The following is a 27,301-nucleotide window of genomic DNA, read 5'->3' as shown; positions in this document are numbered from 1 at the left end:
CCGGCCCTATTATTATTTTTTTTTTGAGATGGAGTCTTGCTCTGTCGCCCAGGCTGGAGTGCAGTGGCCGGATCTCAGCTCACTGCAAGCTCCGCCTCCCGGGTTTACACCATTCTCCTGCCTCAGCCTCCCGAGTAGCTGGGACTACAGGCGCCCGCCACCTCGCCCGGCTAGTTTTTTTGTATTTTTTAGTAGAGACGGCATTTCACCAGGTTAGCCAGGCTGGTCTCGATCTCCTGACCTCGTGATCCGCCCGTCTCGGCCTCCCAAAGTGCTGGGATTACAGGCTTGAGCCACCGCGCCCGGCCCCGGTGCATGCTTCTAATCCCAATTAGTTGGGAGGTTGAGGCAGGAGAATCACTTGAACCTGGGAGGTGGAGTCTGCAATGAGCCAAGATCTTGCCACCACCTCGCCTGGCTAGTTTTTTGTATTTTTTAGTAGAGATGGAGTTTCACTGTGTTAGCCAGGATGGTCTCAATCTCCTGTCCTCGTGATCCTCCCGTCTCGGCCTCCCAAAGTGCTGGGATATTTTTTGTATTTTCAGTAGCGACTGGGTTTCACCATGTTGGCTAGGCTGGTCTTGAATGCCTAGCCTCAAGTAATCTGCCCACCTCAGCCTCCCAAAGAGCGGAGATTACAGGTGTGAGCCACTGTGCCCAACCCAACCCTGGATTTCTTTTAAACAAGACAATGCTCACTGTTGCCACAGAACAATGGGTGGGGTACGTGTGGCCCAGTGTGTTTGGCCACATAACTGCCAGGCCAGCGGGAAAGAGACTCCAGACTGTCTCCACTCAGATACAAATGTTGTGTGTGTTGTGTGTGTGTGTGTTCTGGTCTCATGTTTGTTTTTATCGTTTGTTTTGAGACAGGGTGTCGCTCTGTCACTGAGGCTGGAGCGCAGTGGCGCAGTCAGAGCTCACTGCAGCCTCAAACTCTCGGGATCGATCGATTCTCCCACTTCAGCCTCCCACGTAGCTGGAACCACAGGTGCACATCACTGCGCCCAGCTGAATTATTTTATTTTTAGTAGAGATGAGGTCTCACTATGTTGTCCAGGCTGGTCTTGACCTCTTAGCCTCAAGCAATCCTCCTGCCTTGGCCTCCCAAAGTGTTAGGATTACAGGCGCGAGTCATTGTGTGTGGCTTGTGTTCTTGTGTTTCTTCCTTTTTTTCTTTCGAGGTAGCGTCTCAGTCTGCCACCCAGGTTGGAGTGCAGTGGTGTGATCATAGCTCACTGTAGCCTCAGCTTCCTGGGCTCAAGCAATCCTCTGATTTCAGCCTCCTGGGCCTGGCCAGCATGGTGAAACCCCATCTCTACTAAAAATACAAAAATGTAGCCATGTGTAGGGGCGTGCGCCTGAAATCCCAGCTACGCGGGAGGCTGAGGCAGGAGAATCGCTTGAACCTGGAAGGTGGAGGTCGCAGCGAGCCGAGATCATGCCACAGAACTCCAGCTTGGGCGACAGAGACAGACTCTGTTTCAAAAACACCCCAAACAAACCATATTTGGAGTTTGGGGTTCCCAGCAGGGCTATTTCCCAAGCCTGAGCCTGGCTGTTTCTGCCAGAATTCGTTGCACGTGTTGGCTGGGATCCTCCCCCACCCTCCAGCCTCACAGCTATTCTCTGTCCTCCCACCAGCTTCATGTACTGGACTGACTGGGGAACTCCCGCCAAGATCAAGAAAGGGGGCCTGAACGGTGTGGACATCTACTCGCTGGTGACTGAAAACATTGAGTGGCCCAATGGCATCACGCTAGGTATGTTCGCAGGACGGCTGTCCCAGCCAGGGCCGGGCACAGGCTAAAGGACGGACGGGGGTTGCCAGGTGGCTCTGGGACAAGCCCAAGCTGCTCCCTGAAGATGTCCCTCTTTCTTTTCTTTGTTTTTTCTTTTTTTTGAGATGAGGTCTTGGTCTGTCACCCAGGCTGGAGTGCAGGGGCGCAATCGTAGCTCACTGCAGCCTCCACCTCTCAGACTCAAGTGATCCTCCTGCCTCACCCTCCTGAGTAGCTGAGACTACAGACACGTGCCACCACACAGACTAATTGTATTTTATTTTGGGGAAGAGACACAGTCTTGTTATGTTGGCCTGGCTGGTCTCAAACTCCAGGGTGCAAGGGTCCCTGCCACCTCCGTCTTCCAAACTGCTAAGATGACAGGCGTGGGCCGCCGTACCCAGCCTCCCTGAGGTTTTTCTGACCTGCAGCTCCCCTACCTGCCTGTTGGAGAGGGCGTCACAGGGGAGGGGTTCAGGATCACACATGGTTGGAGCTGCCTCTCCAGGTACCTCTGCCGGGTCCCTGGGGGGTTCTTCCTGCCCGGATCAGCGTGGCCAGGCCCGCAGGCCCCTCTGGGACTGGCATCGGCACGTGACCTCTCCTTATCCACTTGTGTGTTCTAGATTTCCCCAGTGGCCGCCTCTACTGGGTTGACTCTAAACTTCACTCCATCTCAAGCATCGACGTCAACGGGGGCAACCGGAAGACCGTCTTGGAGGACAAAGAGAGGCTGGCCCACCCCTTCTCCTTGGCCATCTTTGAGGTGCGGCTTACGTACGAGATGCAAGAACTTAGATGGCAGATAGACACAGACTGTGTAGATCACTCAAGCCAAGACGAATGCGGAAAACTGGTCATGACTAGGAGGAGGTCTTAGACCTGAGTTATTTCTATTTTCTTTTTTTTTTTTTTGAGACGGAGTTTCGCTCTTGTTGCCCAGGCTGGAATGCAATGGTGTGATCTCGGCTCACCGCAACCTCCACCTCCCAGGTTCAAGCAATTCTCCTGTCTCAGGCTCCCCAATAGTTGGGATTATAGGCATGGACCACCATGCCCGGCTAATTTTGTATTTTTAGTAGAGACAGGGTTTCTCCATGTTGGCCAGGCTGGTCTCGAACTCCCGACCTCAGGTGATCCACCTGCCTCTGCCTCCCAAAGTGCTGGCTGGGATTACAGGCGTGAGCCACCGCGCCTGGTGCTTTGTATTCTTTTTACTGAGAGCAGTGAAAGGCAGTGATCCTCGGTCACATGTGATCTTGGCTCTCAGGGCACATTTGGCGATTTCTAGAGATTTTTTGGTTGTCACAAGTTGATGGGGAAGACTGTTGGCATGTAGTGGGTAGAGGCCAGTGACGTTGCTGAACGCCCAGAACAGAGAAGTAGCAGGCCCTAGATACAGCCACGATGGGGAAACCTGCTCTAAGGAAATGGCATTATTTTATAACCCCACGTTCCTGGCAGCATGATTACCCAGAGCCAAAAGTGGAGTCCCCCCAGGTCTGTTCGTCCATTTGCATTTTAGTAAAGGAATAGCTGAGGCCGGGTAATTTATAAAGAAAAGAGGTTTAAACTGGGCACGGCAACCTACGCCTATAATCCCAGAACTTTGGGAGGCTGAGGCAGGAGGATCACTTGAGTCCCGGAGTGCGAGACCAGCCTGGCCAACATGACGAAACCCTGTCTCTACAAAAAATACAAAAAGTAGCCAGGTGTGGTGGCAGGCACCTGTAATCCCGGGTTCTCCAGAGACCGAGCCATGAGAATTGCTTGATCCCAGGAGTTGGAAGCTGCAGTGAGCCAAGATCATACCACTGCACTTCAGCCTGGGCGACAGAGTGGGACTCTTGTCTCAAAAAAAAAAAAAAAGAAAAGAAAAGAAAAAAAGTTCTGGAAATGGGTGGTGGTGATGGTGATACTTGCACAACAGTGTGAATCTGCTTAAGGCCATTGAACTGTGCACTTACAAATAGCTGAGATGGTACATTTTATGTTATGTATATTTTTACCACAATTAAAAACTAGTTGTGGGCCAGGCATGGTGGCTCATGCCTATAATCCCACCTCTTTGGGAGGTCGAGGGAGGCGGATCATGAGGTCAGGAGTTCGAGACCAGCCAGGCCAACATGGTGAAACCCCATCTCTACTAAAAATACAAAAAATAGCCAGGTGTGGTGGCTCACGCCTGTAGTCCCAGCTACTCGGGAGGCTGAGGCAGGAGAGCCGCTTGAACCTGGGAGGCTAAGATTGCAGTGAGCCGAAATTGTGCCACTGCACTCTAGCCTGGGTGACAGAGCAAGACTTAGTCTCAAAAAAAAAAAAAAAAAAAGGCTAGCTGTGGGTGAGGCATGGTGGCTCACGCTTGTAATCCCAGCACTTTGGGAGACCGAGGCAGGTGGATAGCCTGAGGTCAGGAGTTTGAATCCAGCCTGGCCAACATGGTGAAATCCCGTCTCTACTAAAAATACAAAAAATTAGCCAGGTGTGGTGGCGTGTGCTTGTAATCCCAGCTACTCAGGAGGCTGAAGCAGGAGAATCGTTTGAACCCGGGAGGTGGAGGTTGCAGTGAGCCGAGACTGGGCCACTGTACTCCAGCCTAGGCAACAAGAGTAAAATTCTGTCTCAAAAAACAAACAAGCAAACAAGTTGTGGAGAGAGGGTGGCCTGTATCTCATCCCAGTGTTTAATGGGATTTGTCATCTTCCTTGCTGCCTGTTTAGGACAAAGTATTTTGGACAGATATCATCAACGAAGCCATTTTCAGTGCCAACCGCCTCACAGGTTCTGATATCAATTTGTTGGCCGAAAACCTACTGTCCCCAGAGGATATGGTCCTCTTCCACAACCTCACCCAGCCAAGAGGTAAGGGTGGGTCAGCCCCACCCCCCCCCTTGAAACCTCCTTGTGGAAACTCTGGAATGTTCTGGAAGTTTCTGGAATCTTCTAGTCTATCTGATGATCTGGTTCCTGCCCTGACTCCACTTCTTCTGCCCCAGGAGTGAACTGGTGTGAGAGGACCACGCTGAGCAATGGCGGCTGCCAGTATCTGTGCCTACCTGCCCCACAGATCAACCCCCAGTCGCCCAAGTTTACCTGTACCTGCCCGGACGGCATGCTGCTGGCCAAGGACATGAGGAGCTGCCTCACAGGTGCGGCACACGCCTTGTTTCTGTGTCCTGTGTCCTCCAACTGCCCCTCCTGAGACTCTCTGCTTATCTGTCAAATGGGTACCTCTAAGTCATTGTGAGGACTCGTGAGTCGGGAAAACCATACTTTTCTTTCCTTGGATGGACACATCAGCACTGGGCTGGACATATACCCAGTTCCCCTTTGATACCTGGTTTCCTCTTTCCCGGACCCGTGAAGAGGTGATATGATTTCTGACAAGGGCCCTGAGGGAGGAAATGGTCCCCTTTGTTGACTTTTATTTCTCTTTTTTGAGATTTGCTCTGTCACCCAGGCTGGAGTGCAGTGGTGCCATCTTGGCTCACTGCTGCCTCTCCTATTGGGTTCAAGCAATTCTCATGCCTCAGCCTCCCAAGTAGCTGGGATTACAGGCATGCACCGCCACGCCTGGCTAATTTTTGTATTTTTAGTACAGACAGGGTTTCTCCACGGTGGTCAGGCTGGTGTCGAACTCCTGACCTCAGGTGATCCACTCACCTCTGCCTCTTGAAGTGCTAGGATTACAGGCATGAACCACCGTGCCAGGCCCCCTTTGTGGACTTTTCTCATCCTCTGAGAAAGTCTCAATTGAGGCCAACACCTCCCTCAAGCAAATTGAATCTCCCTTTTTTTTTTTTTTGAGACGGAGTCTAGCTCTGTCGCCCGGGCTGGAGTGTAGTGGCCGGATCTCAGCTCACTGCAATCTCCGCCTCCCGGGTTCACGCCATTCTCCTGCCTCAGCCTCCCGAGTAGCTGGGACTACAGGCGCCCGCCACCTCGCCCGGCTAGTTTTTTGTATTTTTTAGTAGAGATGGGGTTTCACCGTGTTAGCCAGGATGGTCTCGATCTCCTGACCTCGTGATCCGCCCGTCTCGGCCTCCCAAAGTGCTGGGATTACAGGCTTGAGCCACCGTGCCCGGCCCTTGAATCTCCCTTTTGAATAACAACAAATAACAATATGACCCAGACGTGGCGGCTCACACCTGTGGTTCCAGCTACTCGGGAGGCTGAGGTGTGAGAAGTGCTTGAGCCCAGGTGGTGGAGGCTACACAGAGCTATAATCACACCACTTCACTCCAGCCTGGGGGACAAAGTGAAACCCTATCTGTAAAAAAAAAAAGAAAAAAGAAAAAGAAACAATACGATCACAAAGTAGATATTCATGGTGTTTATTTTCAATACTCTTTTTTCTGTTTTGAGATGGAGTCTTGCTCTGTCACCCAGGCTGGAGTGCAGTGGCACGATCTTGGCTCATGGCAACCTCTGCCTCCTGGGTTCAAGCGATTCTCCTGCCTCAGCCTCCCCAGTAGCTGGTACTACAGGCACGTCCCACGATGCCCGGCTAATTTTTTGTAGTTTTTAGTAGAGATGAGGTTTCACTATGCTAGCCAGGATGGTCTTGATCTCCTGACCTCGTGATCTGCCCACCTCGGGTTCCCATATTGCTGGGATTAGGGGCGTGAGCACTTTTTTTGAGGCGGAGTTTCTCTCTTGTTACCGAGGCTGGAGTGCAATGGCGTGATCTCAGCTCACTGCAACCTCTGCCTCCTGGGTTCAAGCGATTCTCCTTCCTCAGCCTCCCGAGTAGCTGGGATTAGAGGCATGTGCCACCATGCCTGGCTAATTTTCTATTTTTAGTAGAGATGGGGTTTCTCCATGTTGGCCAAGATGGTCTTGAACTCCTGACCTCAGGTGATCCACCTGCCTCGGCCTCCCAAAGTGCTGGAATTACAGGTGTGAGCCACCGCGCCTGGCCTCATTTTGGACTTTTTAATTTAATTTAATTAATTAATTTATTTATTTGAGACAGAGTCTCACTCTGTCGCCCAGTCTGGAGTGCAGTGGCCGGATCTCAGCTCACTGCAAGCTCTGCCTCCCAGGTTTACGCCATTCTCCTGCCTCAGCCTCCCGAGTAGCTGGGACTACAGGCTCCCGCCACCTCCCCTGGCTAGTTTTTTTGTATTTTTTAGTAGAGACCAGGTTTCACCGTGTGAGCCAGGATGGTCTCGATCTCCTGACCTCGTGATCCGCCCGTCTCGGCCTCCTAAAGTGCTGGGATTATAGGCTTGAGCCACCACGCCCGGCCTTTATTTTTTTATTTTTTGGTTTCTTTTTTTTTGATACAGGGTCTCACTCTGACGTCCAGGCTGGAGTGCAGTGATGGGATCATAGCTCGCTGCGGCCTCTACCTTCTGGGCTCAAGTGATCCTTCCACTTCAACCTCCTGAGTAGCTGGGAGTACAGGCGTGCACCACCACACCTGGCTAATTTTTTGTTGTTGTTCTATGTAGAGATGAGATTTTGCCATGTTGACCAGGCTGGTCTTAAACTCCTGGACTCAAGAGATCCTCCTGCCTTGGCCTCCCAAGGTCATTTTAGACTTCTCCTCATTAGGCGCACACTTATTAGAGGGGCTTGCAGGCATGTGGCACTCAGAAGACGTTTATTTATTCTTTCAGAGGCTGAGGCTGCAGTGGCCACCCAGGAGACCTCCACCGTCAGGCTAATGGTCAGCTCCAAAGCCGTAGCGACACAGCACACAACCACCCGGCCTGTTCCCAACACCTCCCAGCTGCCTGGGGCCACCCCTGGGCTCACCACGGCGGAGACAGTGACGATGTCTCACCAAGGTAAAGGCTGGGCCTTCCCTGGGCCCCTCTTCCCCAGGAGGTGGGCCCCTTCAGTGGCCACGAACATTTTGGTCACGAGATGGAGTCAAGGTGGCGTCCTCACTCCCTTGCTGACCTTCTCTCACTTGGGCCATGTGTCTCTGGGCCCTCAGTTTCCCTATCTGTAAAGTGGGCCTAATACCAGTTCTTGCCCGCTTTGCAAGGATTAAATGGGCCAAATCATATGAGGGGCCGGGTCCTTCAGGCTCCTGGTTCCCAAAGTCAGCCACACACAGTCTGGGTCCTGAAATTTTATCAAGGCACATTCGCTGCCTCACCTTCATGCATCCGCCCAGAAAGGCCAGGACTCAGGCAAGGAGAGGGAGGGATTCCTCAGTACGCAGCTTTTCGCAGAGGCTCCAAAAGGCTAAGGAATCCAGTACATTTTAACACAATTTTACAATTTTTTTTTTTTTGAGATGGAGTTTTGCTCTTGTTGCCCAGGCTGGAGTGCAGTGGCGCGATCTCGGCTCACCATAACCTCTGGCTCCTGGGTTCAAGCGATTCTCCTGTCTCAGCCTCCGGAGTAGCTGGGATTACAGGCATGCGCCACCACGCCTGGCTAATTTTGTGTTTTTAGTACAGACAGGGTTTCTCTATGTTGGTCAGGCTGGTCGTGAACTCCCAACCTCAGGTGATCCGCCCACCTGAGCCTCCCAAACTGCTGGGATTATAGGCATGAGTCACCACGCCTGGCCTTTTTTTGTTTTGTTTTGTTTTGTTTTTTGAGACAGAGTCTCGCTCTCACCCATGCTGTAGTGCAGTGACGCGGTCTCGGCTCATTGTAACCTCCGCTTCCCAGGTTCAAGCGATTCTTCTGCCTCCGTCTCCCAAGTAGAGTAGCTGGGATTACAGGCACCGCCGCCATGCCTGGCTAATTTTTGCATTTTTAGTAGAGATGGGGTTTCACAATGTTGGCCAGGCTGGTCTCAAACTTCTGACCTCAAGTCATCTGCCCGCCTCGGCCCCCGCCAAGTGCTGAGATTATAGGCGTGAGCCACCACACCGGGCCTACAATTTATTTTTTGGTGACTCATACCTGTAATCCCAGCACTTCGGGCGGCCAAGGTGGGAGAATGGCTTGAGCCCAGGAGTTCAAGTCCAGCCTGGGCAACACAGCAAGACCCTATCTCTACTACAAAATAAGTAACAAAGAAGCTAATTTTTTTCTTTTAAAACCCAACTATTCAACATGGTAATGCAATATATTTTTTAAAATTCTTTTTTTTGAAACGGAGCCTCTCACTGTTGCCCGGGCTGGAGTACAGTGTCGCCATCTCAACTCACTGCACCCTCTGCCTCCCAGGTCCAAGTGATTCTCCTGCCTTAGCCTCCCGAGTAGCTGGGATTACAGGTGCCCACCACCATGCCCAGCTAATATTTTTGTATTTTTAGTAGAGACGGTTTCACAATGTAGGGCAGGCTGGTCTTGAACTCCTGACCTCGTGATCCACCCGCCTTGGCCTCCCAAAGTGCTGGGATTACAGGCATGAGCCACGGTGCCTGGCCAAAACTTTTTTATTTTTATTTTTTTGGGACACGGTCTCACTGTGTACCCCAGACTGGAGTGATAGAGCACTGTCACAGCTCACTGCAGCCTCAACCTCCCAGGGACCAGGTGATCTTCCCGCTTCAGTCTCCCAGGTAGCTGGGACTACAGGCATGAGCCACCACACCCAGCTAATTTTTGAATTTTTTTGTAGAGACGGGGTTTCGCCTTGTGGCCCAGGCTGGTCTCCAACTCCAGGGCTCAAGCGATCTGCCCACCTTGGCCTCCCAAAGTGCTGAGATTAATGCAATTTAAACAAAATTTTGGCCAGGCATGGTGGCTCACGCCTGTATTCCCAACACTTTGGGAGGAAAAGGCGGGCAGATCACTTGAGGTCAGGAGTTCGAGACTAACCTGGCCAACATGGTGAAACCCCCCCAGTCTACTAAAAAAACACAAAAGTTACCTGGCCATAGTGGTGGGCGCCTGTAATCCCAACTCCTTGGGATGCTGAGGGTAGAGAATTGCTTGAACTTGGGAGACAGTGAGCCAAGGTCATGCCACTGGACTCCAGCCTGGGTGACAGAGCAAAACTCTGTCTCCAAAAACATTTTTTTTTTTTTTTTCTCCAAATCATCACAGTATAGCCAAGGCCTGGCCACTTACTTCTGTAAATAAAGTTTTATTGGAGCCAGTGGTCCAGTGAGGCCGAATCCTGCAGGTGTAAGATCATAGCCTGTCCTTGAAAATGTTGGTATTTTGTTCATTGGGGGATTTTTTCATTAATTTAAATTTTAAAAACTAACACATTAAAGGCCAGTGTGGAGGTGCATGCCTGCAGTCCTAGCCACACCCACAGGCTGAGGCAGGAGACCTGCTTGAGCCCAAGAGTTGAAGTCCAGCCTGGGCAACATAGTAAGACTCCCATCTCTAAAAATAAAAATAATGCATTAGAATATTATTGGATTCCTGGGCAGGGCACAGGGGCTCATGCGTGTAATACCAGCACTTTGGGAGGCTGAGGCAGGCGGATCACATGAGGTCAGAAGTTTGAGACCAGCCTGGCCAACATGGTGAAACCCTGTCTCTACTAAAACACAAAAATTAGCCAGGCGTGGTGGCGCACACCTGTAATCCCAGCTACTCGGGAGGCTGAAGCATGAAAATCACTTGAATCCAGGAGGCAGAGGTTGCAGTGAGCTGAGATTGTGCCATTGCACTCCAATCCTGGGGGACAAGAGTGATACTCCATCCCCACCCCCCCCCCCAAAAAAAGGAATATTATCGGATTCCTAAGCTTTTTGGCTCCTCCTTTAGTTTGGGGACTGGGGTGAGGGTCTGGCTGTCTTCGTCCTATAAGACCTGGCCTCACTGTCCTCCCTGGATGTGATGAGACCCAGGTATGGGTCAGGACGTCATTCATTTGTCCACCAGAGGGCGCCCAACCTGCTTTGCGCTGCTGGGATATGGTGCTCCTAGACTTCTAGCAAACAAAAAAAAATGGCACATCAGCAAATTTCAGACCATTCTTTTTTTTTTTTCCCCCAGAGTAGCTGAAACCTTTGTTCAGTTACAAGCAGGATAAAATGGAAACTGCCTGGGAGAGGCCAGGAAACCTTCTTTCTTTGGGGAGGTGGGGCACTGCTAGAATTCCAGACCTCCTCAAATTTGGCAAAGAAGCCATTCATTCATTCATTCATTCGTTCGTTCGTTCGTTCATTCGTTCATTCATTTGTGTAGAGAGGAGGGAGTTCTGGCTATGTTGCCCAGACTGGTCTCAAATTCCTGGCCTCAGGTGATTCTCCTGTCGTGGTCTCCTAATGTGCTGCGATTACAGGCGTGAGTCACCGTGCCTAGCTCTAGTGGACTTGAAATGTTGACTTGCCCGGGGCCTTTATGTTGAATGGCCCAGGTCTACTTGCATGGTTCTGTACCGAGGTTATCCCCATCCCATAATTCGTGGGACAGTTAATGCAGGACAATCAGCCTCTGTGCCATTCAACCTCAGGACTGAGCATGCTGGGCACTGTGGGGTCCGAAGGTGGCTCCCCTGTCCCCTTCAAAATACACTCATTGTTTTTCTTTTCTTTTTCTTTTTTTTTCTTTTTGAGATGTAGTCTTGCTCTATTGCCCAGGCTGGAGTGCAGTGGCACGATCTCGGCTCACCGCAACCTCTGCCTCCTGGGTTCAAGTGATTCTCCTGCCTCAGCCTCCTGAGTAGGTGGGATTACAGGTGCCCGCCACCACGCCTGGCTAATTTTTGTATTTTTAGTAGAGACAGGGTTTCACCGTGTTGGCCAGGCTGGTCTTGAACTCCTGACCTCAGGCAATTTGCCCACCTCAGCCTCCCAAAGTGCTCGGATTACAGGTTTGAGCCACTAGGCCTGGCTTTTTTTTTTTTTGAGAGGGAGTCTTGCTCTGTTGCCGAGGTTGAAGTGCAATGATGCGATCTTGGCTCACTGCAACTCCATCTCCCGGGTTCAAGTGATTCTCCTTCCTCAGCCTCCCAAGTAGCTGGAATTACAGGTGCCCGCCACCACGCCCACCTAATTTTGTATTTTTAGTAGAGACAGGGTTTCACTATGTTGATCAGGCTGGTCTTGAACTCCTAACCTTAGGTGATCCACCCGCCTCAGCCTCCCAAAGTGCTGTGATTACAGGTGCGAGCCACCACGCCCGGACCAAAATATGCTCATTTTAATAAAATGCAGAGATAAGTTGACGAAAATTTCACCCACGACCTTGTCAACCTCCTGGAATGAAAGCCTCTGCGACCCTGCCCTAAAGACTCATGAACGTGAGGCTCAAGAACCTTCTTAGGCTGGGCTCGGTGCCTCATGCCTGTAATCCCCACACTTTGGAAGGCTGAGACAGGAGGATCACTTGAGTTCAAGACCAGCCTGGGCAACATAGCCAGACCCCTATTTCTATCCTCCCAAAAAAAAGCCTTCTTAAACTGGAATTGAGTCCCACAACTTTGGTAACTCACAAATAAGCCCGTGTGGCGTCTCGCAGACTCGGGAAATTCTCCAAGTGCCCAGGGAGACGTGCTGGGCACTTTCCTGGCCGTGACTGCCATCCTCTGCCTGCTCCATTTCTTGGTGGTCTTCCTTTAGACCTGGGCCTCACTCTTGCTTCTCTCCTGCAGCTCTGGGCGACGTTGCTGGCAGAGGAAATGAGAAGAAACCCAAGAGCGTGGGGGCTCTGTCCATCGTCCTCCCCACTGGTAAGTGCGGGCCAGTCCCCCAGCATCCCCCGGGTCACAGCCTCCTGCAATGTGACCTTGTGCCTGGCCGGTTGGGCCTGTTCACCTTTTCTCCCGGGCAGGGTACAGCCCCACTGAGTGTCCCTTATCACCCCGACAGCCTCTCCCGGCTTCGGGCTGACAGTGACAAGATCAGACAGCTAAGGGGTCAGATGGAGGACGTGGAGCTGGGTCCTGTGCTGCGGACATGGCCTCACCGAGACTTGAGTGCCTTCTGGGGAACTGGTTCTCTTGCAGGGGACTGTGTGGAGAGGCGCACTCTCGCTGCCTCACTCATGCTCATCCTAACTCACATTACATTTCTTTTTTCCTTTTTCCTTAAATTTTAAGAAAAAAGAAATTTAATTTGTTTTAGAGACAGAGTCTTGCTCTGTCACCCAGGCTAGAGTGCAGGGGCGCGATCATGCCTTGCTGTAGCCTCAATGTCTAGGCTCAAGTGATCCTCCCACCTCGGCCTCCCGAGTAGCTGGTACAAGCCACTGTACCCCGGTTCCTATTTCTTAAAAAGTCACAGCCTTGTGTGTGGCTAATCCTGGACAGAAATATGGAAGAAGTCAGCTACTTCTGGGGTGTGGCTCACCCAGTGGGCTTCAGGTTAGATATTCCTTATACTTACAAGGCTGGGTGCCGTGGCTCATGCCTGTAATCCGAGCACTTTGGGAGGCTGAGATGGGTGGATCGCTTGGGCTTAGGGCTTCGAGACCAACCTGGGCAACATGGCGAAACCCTGTTTCTACAAAAGATACAAAAATTAGCTGGGCAGGTGACACTTGCCTGTGGTCCCAGCTACTTGAGGGGCTGAGGCAGGAGGATTGCTTGAACCTGGGAGGTCAAGGTTGCAATGAACTGAGACTGCGCCACTGTACTCCAGCCTGGTAACAGAGCAAGACTCCGTCTCAAAATAAATAAATAAATAAAATTCTTATGGATAGATTTGCCTATTTTCTGTTTGTTTGTTTTTTCTTTTTTTTTTTTTTTTTTTTTTTTTTTTGAGATGGAGTCTTGCCCTGTCACCCAGGTTGGAGTGCAGTGACACGATCTTGGCTCACTGCAACCTCCACCTCCCGGGTTCAAGCGATTCTCCTGCCTCAGCCTCCCGAGTAGCTGGGACCATAGGCGCCCACCCCCACGCCCGGCTAATTTTTGTAGTTTTTAGTAGAGATGGGGTTTCACTATGTTGGCCAGGCTGATCTTGAACTCCTGACCTCATGATCCACCCGCCTCAGCCTCCCAAGGTGCTGGGATTATAGGCGTGAGCCACCGCGCCTGGCCTGTTTATTTTTTGTTTTTTTGAGATGGAGTCTCGCTTTGTTGCCCAGGCTGGAGTGCAGTTGCTCAACCTCAGCTCACTGCAACCTCCGCCTCTTGGGTTCAAGCAGTTCTCCTGCCTCAGCCTCCCGAGTAGCTGGGATTACAGGCATGCACCGCCATACCTGGCTGGTTTTTGTAATTTTAGTAGAGATGGGGTTTCACCTCATTGGCCAGGCTGGTCTCAACGCAAAAAAAAAAAAAAAAAAAAAAAAAAAATGCCGGATATGGTGGTGCATGTCTATAGTCCCAGCTATTCAGAAAGCTGAGTTGGGAGGATCGCTGGAGGCCAGGAGGTTGAGGCTGCAGTGATCTATGATGATGCCACTGCACTCCAGCCTGGGGCACAGAGCAAGACACTGTCTCTTTTTTTTTTTTTTTGACGGAGTCTTGCTCCGTCACCAGACTGGAATGCAGTGGTGCAATCTCAGCTTACTGCAACCTCCGCCTCCCGGGTTCAAGCAATTCTCCTGCCTCAGTCTCCCGAATAGCTGGGACTACAGGTACCCGCCACCACGCCCAGCTAATTTTTGTCTTTTTAGTAGAGACGGGGTTTCACCATGTTGGCCAGGCTGGTCTCGAACTCCTGACCTCATGATCTGCCCACCTCGGCCTCCCAAAGTGCTGGGATTACAGGCGTGAGCCACTGTGCCCAGCCCTCAAGACTATCTCTAAACAAACATAAAAGACCAGGAGTCCAGGTTATGGTATGATGCCCGTGTTTTCGCTCCAGCCATGGAGCTGGGTCTCTTGTCTTGAGCGGAGCTGTGTGACAGAGTGTGCCTCTCCCTACAGTGCTCCTCGTCTTCCTCTGCTTGGGGGCCTTCCTCCTCTGGAAGAACTGGCGGCTGAAGAGCATCAACAGCATCAACTTTGACAACCCTGTCTATCAGAAGACCACAGAGGATGAGGTCCACATTTGCCGCAACCAGGACGGCTACAGCTACCCCTCGGTGAGTGACCCCCTCTAGAAGGCCAGAGGCTTCCCCAGCCCTCCAGATCGAGGACGGCCTTAGGTGAATGCTTCTGTGTGCTTGTTCAGAATGTCAGCGGACAACGGCCTCGCTGATGTAGAGGAACGCTGGATCAGCGCATAGAGTTCCATCAGATGGTGACGGGGCAAAGAAAGTCAAAAGGAGTTCAGGGGCCGGGCGTGGCGGCTCACGCCTGTAATCCCAGCAGTTTGGGAGGCCAAGGTGGCGGATCACCTGAGGTCAGGAGTTCAAGATCAGCATGCCCAGCATAAGGAAACCCTGTCTCTACTAAAAATACAAAAAATTAGCTGGGCGTGGTAGCAGGCACCTGTAATCCCAGCTACTTGGGAAGCTGAGCTAGAAAAATCGCTTGAACCCGGGAGGCGGAGGTTGCAGTGAGCCGAGATCGCACCACTGCACTGCAGCCCGGGTGGCAAGAGCAAAACTCCATTTCAAAAAAAGAGTTCAGAGGCCGGACACGGTGGTTCATACATGTGATCCCAGAACTTGGGGAGGCTGAGCAGGTGAATCACCTGAGCTCAGAGTTCATGACCAGCCTGGGCAGCATAGCAAGACCCCATCTCTGCAAAAAAATAAAAATTTAGCCTAGACAAGCACCTATAGTTACAGCTACTAGGGAGGCTAAAGCAGGAGGTCAAGACTGCAGTGAGTCGTGATTGCACCACTGCACTCCAGCCTGGGTGACAGAGCAAGACTTTGTCTCTTAAAAAAACAAAACAAAACTCAAAGAAGGGTTTCCAGAGGGCTGGGAGGCAGGAAGGGAGAGGAGGTGTTTTTTGTGTGTGTTGTTGTTGTTTTGAGACAGGGTCTTGCATTGTCACCCAGGCTGGAGTGCAGTGTTGCGATCTTGGCTCACTGCAACTTCTGCCTCCTGGGTTCAAGCAATTCTCATGCCTCAGCCTCAGCCTCCTGAGTAGCTGGGATTACAACACTATGCCCGGGTAATTTCTGTATTTTTAGTAGAAATGAGGTTTTGCCATGTTGCCCAGACTGGTCTCGAACTCCTGACCTCAAGTGATCCACCCGCCTTGGCCTCCCCACGTGCTGGGATTGCAGGCGTGAGCTACCATGCCCGCCTTGATCTTCAGACAAGGGGTTTAGGGTAGGTAGGCTTCTCTGAGCCAGAGGAACAGCCTGTGCGAAGGCCCTGAGGCTGGACCGTGCCTGTTGGGTTTGAGGCCGTTGTAGCTGGAGCAAAGAGGGGTAAAAAGGCAGGAGACGACCAGGCTGGTTGTGCAGAGCCTTGTGGGCCACCGGGGGGGAGGACTTTGGCTTTTGCCCGAGAGCGGTGGGAAGTGACTGAATTGTGTACTCACCGTCTCCCTCTGGCGGCTCCTGGGGGAACATGCTGAGGGATCAGGATGTGGGAGGCTGGGGAGCCCAGGAGGTGAGAAGTAGGTGGCCTCCGGCCGAGTTTCCTGAATGCTGGACTGATCGTTTCCGCTGTTTACCATTTGTTGGCAGAGACAGATGGTCAGTCTGGAGGATGACGTGGCGTGAACATCTGCCTGGAGTCCGTCCCTGCCCAGAACGCTTCCTGAGACCTCGCCGGCCTCGTTTTAGTCAAAGACAGAGAAGACCAAAGCATTGCCTGCCAGAGCTTTGTTTTATATATTTATTCATCTGGGAGGCAGAACAGGCTTCGGACAGTGTCCATGCAGTGGCTTGGGTTGGGATTTTTGCTTTCTTTACTTGTGAAGGAGGAGAGAAACAGGCCCAGGGGCACCAGGATGACATGTCCATTTGGAAGTTTTGAGTTTCTCTCCACTGTGACACAATCCTCAAACGTGAAAGATGAAAGGGCAGGGGATGTCAGGTCCAGAGAAGCAAGTGGCTTTCAACACAAGACAGCAGATGTCACCAACGGGACCCCTGGCCCTGCCTCGTCCACCAGTCTCTAAGCCGAACCCTTAAACTCAGGAGTCAACGTGTTTACCTCTTCTACACAAGCCTTGCTCAACAGCCAAGTTAGCCTTTGCCCTGTCACCCCCGAATCAGGACCCACCCGGTGTCTTTCAAGCTGGGCTTGTACCTTCCTCAAACCAGGAAAGGGATTCATGGCGTCGGAACTGATCTGGCTGAATCCGTGGTGGCACTGAGACCAAACTCATTCACCAAATGATGCCACTTCCCAGAGGGAGAGCCTGAGTCTCTGGTCACCCTTAATATTTATTAAGTGCCTGAGACACCCGGTTACCTTGGCCATGAGGACACGTGGCCTGCACCCAGGTGTGGCTGTCAGGACGCCAGCCTGGTGCCCGTCCTCCCCACCCCTACCCACTTCCATTCCTGTGGTCTCCTTGCACTTTCTCAGTTCAGAGTTGTACATTGTGTAAATTCAGCATCTGTGTTGTTTTGCACTGTTTTCTGTCGTGTGTGTTGGGATGGGATCCCAGGCCAGGGAAAGCCCGTGTCAATGAATGCCAGAGACAGAGAGGGGCAGGTTGACCGGGATTTCAAAGCCATGATGGTGAATATTGAGAACTGCCATTGTCTTCTTTATGTCTGCTCACCTAGTGCCTCCACTACTATGCAAATGCCTCCAAGCCATTCACATCCCCGATCTTGTCATTGATGGGTATGTGTTTAAAACATGCATGGTAAGGCCAGGTGCAATGGCTCATGCCTGTAATCCCAGCACTTTGGGAGGCCCAGGAGGGCGGATCATCTGAGGTTAGGAGTTCGAGACCAGCCTGGCCAACATGGTGAAACTCTGTCTCTACAAAAAATACAAAAGGTAGCCGGGTGTGGTGGTGCATACCTGTAATCCCAGTGACTCGGGAGGCTGAGGCAGGAGAATCGCTTGAACCCAGGAGTTGGAAGTTGCAGTGAGCTGAGATTGTGCCATTGCACTCCAGCCTGGGTGACAAAAGCAAAACTTGTTTCAAACAAAACAAAACAAAACAAAAAACACATGCCTGGTGCATCAGCAGCCTGTGGCCTCTGGCCAGGCATGGCGAGGCTGAGGTGGGAGGAGGGTTTGAGCTCAGGCATTTGAGGCTGCTGTAAGCTATGATTATGCCACTGCACTCCAGCCTGGGCAACATAGTAAGACCCCATCTCTTAAAAAATGAAGTTGGCCAGACACAGGTGCCTCATGCCTGTAATCCCCTGTAATCCCAGCACTTTGGGAGGCTGAGTCAGAAGGATCACTTGATCTCCTGACCTCGTGATCTGCCCACCTTAGCCTCCCAGAATGCTTGCATTACAGGCGTGAGCCACCACGCCCAGCCAACGCCTGGCTACTTTTTGAATTTTTGGTAGAGACGGGGTTTTACCATGTTGGTCAGGCTGGTCTTGAATTCCTGACCTTGGGTGATCCGCCCGCCTCAGCCTCCCAAAGTGCTGGGATTACAGGTGTGAGCCACCGCCCGGGCCGGCCTCGCTCCCTTCTTTCATCTGTTTGTGGCTTGGACTCCCCAGGAGAAGGACCCAGGAGGGGAAGATTTTCAGGAGTTGGAGACCAGGCCTGAGCAACAAAGTGAGATCCCATCGCTACAAAAATCAAAAAGTTAAAAATCAGCGGGGTGCGGTGGTGCATGCCTGTGATCCCAGCTACTCGGGAGGCTGAGGCAGGAGGATCGCCTGAGCCCAGGAGGTGGAGGTTGCAGTGAGCCATGATCAAGCTACTGCACTCCAGCCTGGGCAACAGATCAAGACTCTATCTCATAAATAAAACTAAAAAAAAAAGTAAATCCTCCAGTCTGGATCGTTTGACGGGACTTCAGGTTCTTTCTGAAATTGCCCTAAATGTTACTGTTGCACTGATGACCCGAGAGAGAGTGACAGCCTCCCTCAGATTCCCGGTGTGAAGATGTCACAGGGATTGGCTGTTGTCCCCAGGGACGAAACACTGTGCCCCCCCCAGTGCAGGGAACCATGACAAGCCTTTCTGGTTTCGGAGCATGCAAATGCATCCCTGTACAGATAGTGGGGTTTTTTGTTATGTTTGCACTTTGTATATTGGTTGAAACTGTTATCACTTATATATATATACAGGTATATATAAAATCTATTTATTTATGCAAACGCTGGTTGCTGTATTTGTTCAGTGACTATTCTCGGTGCCCTGCGTAGTGGGTTATTGTCTCTGAAATGCCTCTTCTTTATGTACAAAGATTATTTGCACAAACTGGACTGTGTGCAACGCTTTTCGGGAGGATGATGCCCCCGCTGTATGTATGAGTGGCTTCGGGGAGACGGGTGTCACTTTTTAAACCACTGTATAGAAGGTTTTTGTAGCCTGACTGTCTTACTGTGATCAATTAAATTTCTTAAATGAACCGGTTTGTCTAAACTCAACGCACTTTCTTCTGTTCGCTCATTTCTTTTTTTTTTTTTTTTTGAGACAGAGTCTGGCTCTGTCACCCCGGGCTGGAGAGCAGTGGCATGATCTTGGCTCACTGCAACCTCCGCCTCCCAGGTTCAAGCAATTCTCCTGCCTCAGCCTCCCTAGTAGCTGGGATGACAGGCGAGTGCCACCATGCCTGGCAATTATTTTTTTTGAGATGGAGTCTTGCTCTGTCGCCCAGGCTGGAGTGCAGTGGCGCCATCTCAGCTCACTGCAACCTCCGCCTCCTGGGTTAATGCCATTCTCCCACCTCAGCCTCCCAAGTAACTGGGGCCACAAGCGCCCGTCACCACGCCTGGCTAATTTTTTGTATTTTTAGTAGAGACGGGGTTTCACTGTGTTAGCCAGGATGGTCTTGATCTCCTGACCTTGTGATCTGCCCACCTTAGCCTCCCAAAATGCTTGCATTACAGGCATGAGCCACCACACCCAGCCAATGCCTGGCTAATTTTTGAATTTTTGGTAGAGACGGGGTTTTACCATGTTGGTCAGGCTGGTCTTGAACTCCTGACCTTGGGTGATCTGCCCCCCTCAGCCTCCCAAAGTGCTGGGATTACAGGTGTGAGCCCCCGCCCAGGCCGGCCTCGCTCCCTTCTTTCATCTGTTTGTGGATTGGACTCCCCAGGAGAAGGGCCCAGAAGAGGGAGATTTTCCCAGAACTCTGGGCCGCATGCGGTCTCCACGGGCTGCCACGGTACCTGGCCTGTGCTGTGATGGCTGCCCTGGTGAGTGTGTTCTCTGCTGTCGCTTCTCTGAGTTGGAGATTTTGTCAAGTCCTCTGCTCATCCATTCATTCACTCGACAAATGTTGAGTGCTTACTGCGAACCATGCTCTCTCGTAGGCTTGTGGGACACTACAGGGGATAAAAGAAATGAAAGATGGGTGCGGTGGCTCACGCCTGTAATTCCAGCACTTTGGGCAGCTGAGGCGGGCAGATCACAAGGTCAGGAGTTCGAGATCAGCCTGCCCAACATAGTGAAACCCCGCCTCTACTAAAAATACAAAAACATTAGCCAGGCGTGCTGGTGGGTGCCTGTAATTCCAGCTACTTGGATGCTGAGGCAGGATAATCGTTTGGACTCAGGAGGCGGAGGTTGCAGTGAGCTGAGATCACGCCACTGCACTCCAGCCTGGGCGACAGAGAGAGACTCCGTCTCAAAAAAAGGGTTAACATGGTCAATTTTATGTGAGGTGTATTGGACTACAATTAAAATCACAAAAAATGTTCAAGATGAAACGGGGGGACAGTGAGGTAACCCAGAAATAAGCAACAGCAGAAAGCGCCACCACCACAAAACCAGGAGAGGGAAGACGTGGTTTCTGGAGCCTGGGAGCTGGTGGGAGCCAGAAACTCATAGGAGGGAAAGAACTGCTGCACATGTGGTCCCCGGCAGAGGGAGGGGGAAAGAGTCCAGCCCATCCCCTGCTCCAGGCTCTATCTCCCACCGCTGCCTCCCACCGCCTGAACCCAACAGGGACGGGCTGATGAAGCCCAGGCAATGGTGCCTTACTGGGTGGATTGAAGGAGGGACAGGGTCGGCCTGGGGGTGACACGACACTGGGGTGGTTAGACCCACAAACGTGGCCGGGGGTCACGGCTCATGCCTGTAATCCCAGCACTTTGGGAGCCTGAGGCAGGAGGATTGCTTGAGCCCAGGAGTTCAAGAGCAGTCTGGGCAATATAGCAAGACCCCATCTCTAAAAAACATTCTAAAATTTCCAGGCTCACGCCTATAATCCCAGCACTCCGGGAGGCTGAGGCAGGCAGATCACCTGAGGTCAGGAGTTCAAGACCAGCCTGGCCAAAATGGTAAAACCCCGTCTCTACTAAACATACAAAAATTAGACAAGTGTGGTGGCGCATACCTGTAATCCCAGCTACTCGGGAGGCTGAGGCAGGAGAATCTCTTGAACTCGGGAGGCTGAGGTTGCAGTGAGCCAAGATCGTGCCACTGCACTCCAGGTGACAGAACGAGACTCTGCCTTAAAAAAACAAACAACAACAAAGAAATTTTAAAATTACCAGCCTGATATGATGGTGCACACCTGTAGTCCTAGCTACTTGAGAGGCTGACGTGGGAGGATCTCTTGAGCCCAGCACTTTGGGAGACCAACCTGGGCAGATTACCTGAGGTTGGGGATTTGAGACCAGCCTGACCAACCTGGAGAAACCCCGTCTCTACCAAAAATACAAAATTACCCGGGCGTATTGGCGCATGCCTGTAATCCCAGCTACTCAGGAGGCTGAGGCAGGAGAATTGCTTGAACCTGGGAGGCAGAGGCTGCAGTGAGCTGAGATCCCGCCATTGTACTCCAGCCTGGGCAACAAGAGCGAAACTCCGTCTCAAAAAACAAAACAAAACACCACAAAAATCCAAAAAGAGCAGACTGACCAGGCCACCTGGGTTCATATCCTGGCTCTGCCACTGACTCGCTGGGTGACGGGCACCTCAGAGCCTCAGTTTCTCCACCCGACAATGGAGACAAAGCTAATCTCCCCCTCCCCAGGGACTCTGGAAGTGGCATGAGATGGGGGCTGCGCAGGCGCCCGGAGACAAAGGCAGGGCCTGTCATCTTTCCCGCGTCCACAGGGTGGCACTTCCTTCCTGCCTTCCGCCTTTTGTTTTGGGAAGCTTCCAAAACGCCCCTGGGAGGGAAAATGGAGCAGCCCACACAGGAAGCGTCCCGGAGCCTGCACACATGCGCTCGATAATTGCTTGATTGACGAAATTGGTGCTCAACCAAGTGGCAAACAGGATAAGTGGGCTCAGATGGCCAGGAAAACGGGAGGGCCTGGGAGGTGGCGGCTCAAGGGTGCTGAGACTGAGACGGGGCGGGGGGGGAGGTGGGCAGGACCGGGGTGCAGACCGGGGTGCATCCCCAGGCAGGGGTGGGGGGACCGGGTGCACAGCACGGGTGGGGCATGACCCAGAGGAGAGGTCAGAGGTGATGGAAGATTCTGGTATCCAGCCTTGGCTGCTGCATTGGGAGGGAGCCTGTACCAGGGCTTTGCTTTGAGGGTGACACAGACCTGCAGACATTCAGAGTTTCCTGACCATCTATTGTTCTGCCCTGGTGGTCGCCGAAGGGAGGGAGGGTGACAGCCTCCCATTTTACAGAGAGAAATAGGAGTCTCGGGTCACTGTGGCTGGATTCTGATCCTCACCGGTTCCAGTTCTCTGGCTCAGAACGGGGCACTGGTAAAATGCGCTTCTGGCTCCCTGGTCCATAGGCTCAGCACCCACCCACCCGCCCAAAGGCGCTTGTCCTGCAGGGCCGGGGGCAGCCTGCAGCTTGGAGAACGCCACCCCTGCAGACGGGATGAGGGCTGGTGGTCCTGTCCTGTCTCCGCAGGCTCAACAGCTCTGGCCAGGAGAGAGTGGAAGGTGGGAGGAATTTGCCCCACTCCCAGCAAGTCTGACACCCACAGCTAATGTCCCCTGCTGTCCCTCCCCCTCTCCTGTCCCCAGGCCGTTCCTCTTCCAGCAGCCCGAGGCATCCCAGACCACAGCTGTCTGCAGTGAGTCAGCCTGAGTCTCTGGGCTGAGCCAGGGCTGCCAGAGGGAGGTGGGGAGAGGGGTGTAGGCTGCCCGGCCCTGCAGCTGGCCCTGGCCTAGTCCCCCCAACCTCCCCAGTCTGGGGTCAGCACCTTCCTCCCTTGCAGGCAGTGATTTTCCATGATGATGAAGGAATAAAAAAGCCACTGAGGATTCTGAGTGGGAGTCCCTGGTCCCCATCACCCCACTGAGCATGGCTGCTTGGGTTTCCTGGCAACTTTCTGCTCCATCCGCAGCCGTCCCTCCCCTGGGCTGGGCTGCTCTGGGGCTGTTCCTGGGATGGGGAGCGGGGAGCTTGGGGGTAAATAATGACATCAGCCACCTAGACAGGCGGGGCCACTGTGTCAAGGGGCCCATGTCAGGTTCCCTTCTCCCAGAGCTGGGGTTTGTCTTGGAATCGGAAAATCCTCCCCACATTGCCCTGTGGCCTGCAGGCCTGGCGTGATCAAGGACCCTGCCCTCCTGTTATCCCCCTGTCTCCTCCATGCCAGCCTTGCTGTGTCCCCTGCCTGGCTCACAGTTTCCACACCTTTATCCCCCGGGGACTCATGTCTGGGACAAATGACGCCTCCTCCCTGGGCCTCCCACAGAGCCACAGAGCATCCCTCCCCGACCCCACAGTGTTCATTTGCGGGTAGGGATTAAGAGCACAGCTCGAATTAAAGCCCTGGCTCTGACACCGGCCTGCAGAAAACCTGACACAGTGGCCTCCACTGGGGCGTGACTCCATGAAGGAGGGCCTGGCCGGCCACAGGCTTACAGCACACATTTCTCTTTTCTTTCTTCCTTCCTTCCTTTCCTTTCCTTTCTTTCTCTCTCTCTCTCTCCCTCCCTCCCTCCCTCCCTCCCTTCCTCCCTTCCTTCCTTCCTCCCTCCCTCCCTCCCTCCCTTCCTTCTTCCCCTCCTCCCCTCCCCTCTTTTTTTTTTTTTTTGAGACAGGGCCTCGCTTTGTCACCCAGGCTGGAGTGCAGTGGTGCGATCCTAGCTCACTGCAGCCTTGACCTCCCAGGGTTGAGGCAATCCTCCCGCCTCAGCCTCCCAAGTAGCCAGGACTATGGGTGCACGCTACCATGCCTGGCTAATTTTTTAGGTCTTTTGTAGAGACAGGAGTCTCACCATGTTGTCCAGGCTGGTCTTGAACTCCTCAGTTCAAGCAATCTTCCTGCCTTGGCCTCCCAAAGTGCTGGGATTACAGGCATGAGCCACAGTGCCTGGCCCAGTTCACATTTCTAAGTAAATATGGGAGGCCAGCCAGGCGCAGTGGCTGTAATCCCAGCACTTTGTGAGGCCGAGGGGGGTGGATCACCTGAGGTCAGGAGTTCCAGACCAGCCTGGCCAACCTGGTGAAACCCCGTCTTTACTTAAAAAAATACAAAAATTAGTGGGATGTGATGTCAGGTGCCTGGGTTCAAATCCAGCCTTGGAAGCTTGCTTCCTGTGCACAGGCAAGCCCCATTGCGATCTGTTTCTTTCTTTATTTTTTTTGAGACGGCGTCTTGCTCTGTCACCCAGGCTAGAGTGCAGTGGTGTGATCTCAGGTCACTGCAACGTCCGCCTCCTGGGTTCAAGCGATTCTCCTGCTTCAGCCTCCTGAGTAGCTGGGATTACAGGCATGTGCCTCCACGCTCAACTAATTTTTGTATTTTTAGTAGAGATGGGGCTTCACCATCTTGGCCAGGCTGGTCTCAAACTCCTGACCTTGCAATCTGCTTGCCTCAGCCTCCCAACGTGCTGGGATTACAGGGGTGAGCCACTGCACCCGGCCATGATCTGTTTCTTTTAACCATAAACTGGGAAGAACTTTGAGCACGTCTTAGTCCAGAACTATCAGGGAAGAGGCACTGAAAGCCAGGCCAGAGGAGGGTTGCATGAAAGGCTTGGCCCCAGCTACTCAGGAGGCTGAGGCAGGTGGATTGTTTGAGCCGATGAATTCGAGGCTGCAGTGAGGCTGTGATCACGCCACTGCACTCCAGCCCAGGCAACAGAGTGAAACCCTGTCTCAAAAAAAAAAAGAAAAGGCCGGGCGCGGTGGCTCAAGCCTGTAATCCCAGCACTTTGGGAGGCCGAGACGGGCGGATCACGAGGTCAGGAGATCAAGACCATCCTGGCTAACATGGTGAAACCCTGTCTCTACTAAAAAATACAAAAAACTAGTCGGGCGAGGTGGCGGGCGTCTGTGGTCCCAGCTACTCGGGAGGCTGAGGCAGGAGAATGGCGTAAACCCGGGAGGCGGAGCTTGCAGTGAGCTGAGATCCGGCCACTGCACTCCAGCCTGGGCGACAGAGCGAGACCCCATCTCAAAAAAAAAAGGCGCAGCCATCCCAAGCTGCTCCCAGCCGCCTGCCCCTCTGGGTGGCCTCCACTATTGGTTGAGGACGCACTTTACCCCCGCCAGGGCCTGGGGAGTCCTGGGGAAAGGGACCCGAGTCTAGTCCTCAGGGGAAGCTGCCCAGTGAGCAGCAGGGCGTGAGGAAGGCTTCAGCCTCGAGACTCCATAGGCCCTGGGCTCCCGTCCCCAGAAACACCAGTTACGAGCAGGGGACTGGCCATGGTGTGAGTTCGTGGCCTGCACACCTCCTACCAATAATGACTAAGTGGCGGCCGGGCGCGGTGGCTCAAGCCTGTAATCCCAGCACTTTGGGAGGCCGAGACGGGCGGATCACGAGGTCAGGAGATCGAGACCATCCTGGGTAACACAGTGAAACCCCGTCTCTACTAAAAATACAAAAAAAAACTTAGCCAGGCGAGGTGGCGGCGCCTGTAGTCCCAGCTACTCGGGAGGCTGAGGCAGGAGAATGGCGTGAACCCGGGAGGCGGAGCTTGCAGTGAGCTGAGATCCGGCCACTGCACTCCAGCCTGGGTGACAGAGCGAGACTCCGTCTCAAAAAAAAAAAAAAAAAAATGACTAAGTGGCTAGAGCTTTGGGCTGCCCCCCTGCCGCCCTCTGGGGCTCGGGCAGGTGCAGGTGTGGATGCCCACCCTGGCTTGGCCGCTTCCCACCTGGGTGGCTTCGGACACAGGGTGGACTCCTCAAAGGAGCTACCTCCCATCTGAGAAGCCAGCGTGATCCTCCAGGGGCTGCTGATGCACACACGCTGCCCCCGTCCCGAGTGAGATCACCCTGCCCCTGGGGGACGTTGGGGGCTTCACTGCTTAAGTTCACAATCCAGGGTCGTCCTTGTCCTGCGTGCCTCAGTTTCCCCATCTGTAAAATGGATGGTCCTGGGGTTGAGCCTCAGTGCTGCAGGGACCAGTGTGGAGCCCCACATCCTGGGGCCTGAAACTTTACTCCCACCTCAGCAAGGCTGGGCTGAGCCATCAACAAGCCTCTGGCCGGCCTCCATCATTCAGGAAAGAGCCGGTGGCCGAAGGGGCAGCTCTCAGAGGGAGAACAAACGGGGGCGGGGGTGGGATGGGGCGGGGCTGGAGGCCACCGGCCTCAGGCTGTCCTGGGCACTCAGCCAGCGCTGGGCAGTGAGTCAGGGGCCAGGCATGCGGAGTGGGGCCTCTCCCGGCCCTGGAGATCAGGCACCTCCCGGAACCCGCCCGCTGGGCCCCCACCAGGCCGCGTTCCTCTCCCACTCACTCTCCCCATAGAGAGGACCCTGGACCTGCCTGAGGGGGATGGGAACGGGGATGTGGGTGGTGGGCACAGGCCCCCTGATGGGACCGTCTCTTCCTTGGGGAAACTGAGGTCCAGGTTGCTGGGGTGGAGGGGATGTGGAGTGACAGGGCAGGGCAATGGCTCCTTGGCCCCCTCTGGGAACAAAGCCAGGCCATTCCTGTGGGGAGGGAGCGCCAACCCCAGGGTAGGGGGGCACGGGCCCTGGGCCAGGGGTACAGATAAACCTGGGCTCCCAGAACCCTCGTCACTGCGGCCCCTCTGTCCTCATGCCTGCTTTCTCTCCAGGGCACTTGGAGCTGCAGTTTGCAGGACAAGGGAAACGTGCCCATTCCCCCACCCCGGGACTCTCAGCCATGCACAGGCTGGGCCCACTCCACTCCTGGCGCCCACAGTTGCACCAGTGAACCGGCCAGTGGGGGCATCCTGCCCCGTGTGCGGGAAGGAATGACCACAAAGGTGACAGCAGGCTCAGCCAGCCCTGGCACTGACACCTGACTTGCAAACTGGTCCCTGCCTGAGGCTTCAAGGCAGGCGAGAGGCTTTGTGTGACTTCTTCCCCGAAGGGACACTGGCAACAGCTGGAGACATTTCCTGTTGTTAAGGCTGAGGGGGAACTACTGGCATTTGGTGGGTGGAGGCCAGGGATGACACTAACTGTCCTATGACGCCCAGGACAGCCCCCAACACACAGAACGGCCGGGCCCAATGTCACTAGAGCTGAGGTGGAAAAGCCCTGCCCTGCTTCAGGTCTTCAGATCTTTGGGGGTCAGGGGCACAAATAGAGGACTCTGCTCCCCATTCAGGTCACATAAAAGAACCGGCCGGGCACTGTCGCTTATGCTCCTAATCCCAGCGCTTTGGGAGGCCAAAGTGGGAGGATCGCTTGAGCCCAGGAGTTTGAGACCGGTCTGGGTAACATAGCAAGATCCCATTTCTACAAAAAGTGCAAAAATTACCTGGGCACGGTGGCATGCACCTGTAGTCTCAGCTGCTTCGGAGGCTGAGGTGGGAGGTTTGCTTGAGCCCAGGAGGTTGAGGCTGCAGTGAGCCGACATCGTGCCAGTGCACTCCAGCCTGGGTGACAGAGTGAGACTA

General features: G+C 53.3%; 1 protein-coding gene and 1 long non-coding RNA gene across 4 annotated transcripts in view; one reads left to right on the top strand and one right to left on the bottom strand.

Annotated features, from left to right (window-relative positions):
- Positions 1–18,957, top strand: part of LDLR (low density lipoprotein receptor) — a 45,693-nt gene extending 26,736 nt beyond the window's left edge. Inside the window, exons 11-18 of one of the 2 annotated variants that reach the window (XM_050770164.1) lie at positions 1,645–1,763; positions 2,408–2,547; positions 4,502–4,643; positions 4,778–4,930; positions 7,406–7,576; positions 12,253–12,330; positions 14,473–14,630; positions 16,137–18,957. In XM_050770164.1, coding sequence (XP_050626121.1) covers positions 1,645–1,763; positions 2,408–2,547; positions 4,502–4,643; positions 4,778–4,930; positions 7,406–7,576; positions 12,253–12,330; positions 14,473–14,630; positions 16,137–16,172 — 997 coding nt within the window. In that variant the 3' untranslated portion in view covers positions 16,173–18,957. Of the gene's footprint in view, positions 1–1,644; positions 1,764–2,407; positions 2,548–4,501; positions 4,644–4,777; positions 4,931–7,072; positions 7,318–7,405; positions 7,577–12,252; positions 12,331–14,472; positions 14,631–16,136 lie in introns of those variants that run through there. The other variant, XM_050770165.1, reaches the window with a different exon arrangement.
- LOC126942908 (uncharacterized) lies at positions 7,570–22,247 on the bottom strand. 2 transcript variants are annotated; one of them, XR_007721628.1, is made up of 6 exons: positions 21,225–22,247; positions 20,891–21,007; positions 19,722–19,877; positions 15,989–17,531; positions 12,986–13,102; positions 7,570–12,267 (listed from the first exon to the last, which is right to left on the bottom strand). It is a non-coding gene; the product is annotated as an uncharacterized LOC126942908 (long non-coding RNA). The 2 variants fall into 2 exon arrangements; XR_007721629.1 differs by having other exon boundaries at positions 12,986–13,096.
- Positions 22,248–27,301: the final 5,054 nt, after the last annotated feature.

This window comes from Macaca thibetana, chromosome 19 (assembly GCF_024542745.1).
Source record: "Macaca thibetana thibetana isolate TM-01 chromosome 19, ASM2454274v1, whole genome shotgun sequence".
Taxonomy (NCBI): Eukaryota; Metazoa; Chordata; class Mammalia; order Primates; family Cercopithecidae; genus Macaca; species Macaca thibetana.
This window is presented reverse-complemented; position numbering and strand designations above follow the sequence as displayed.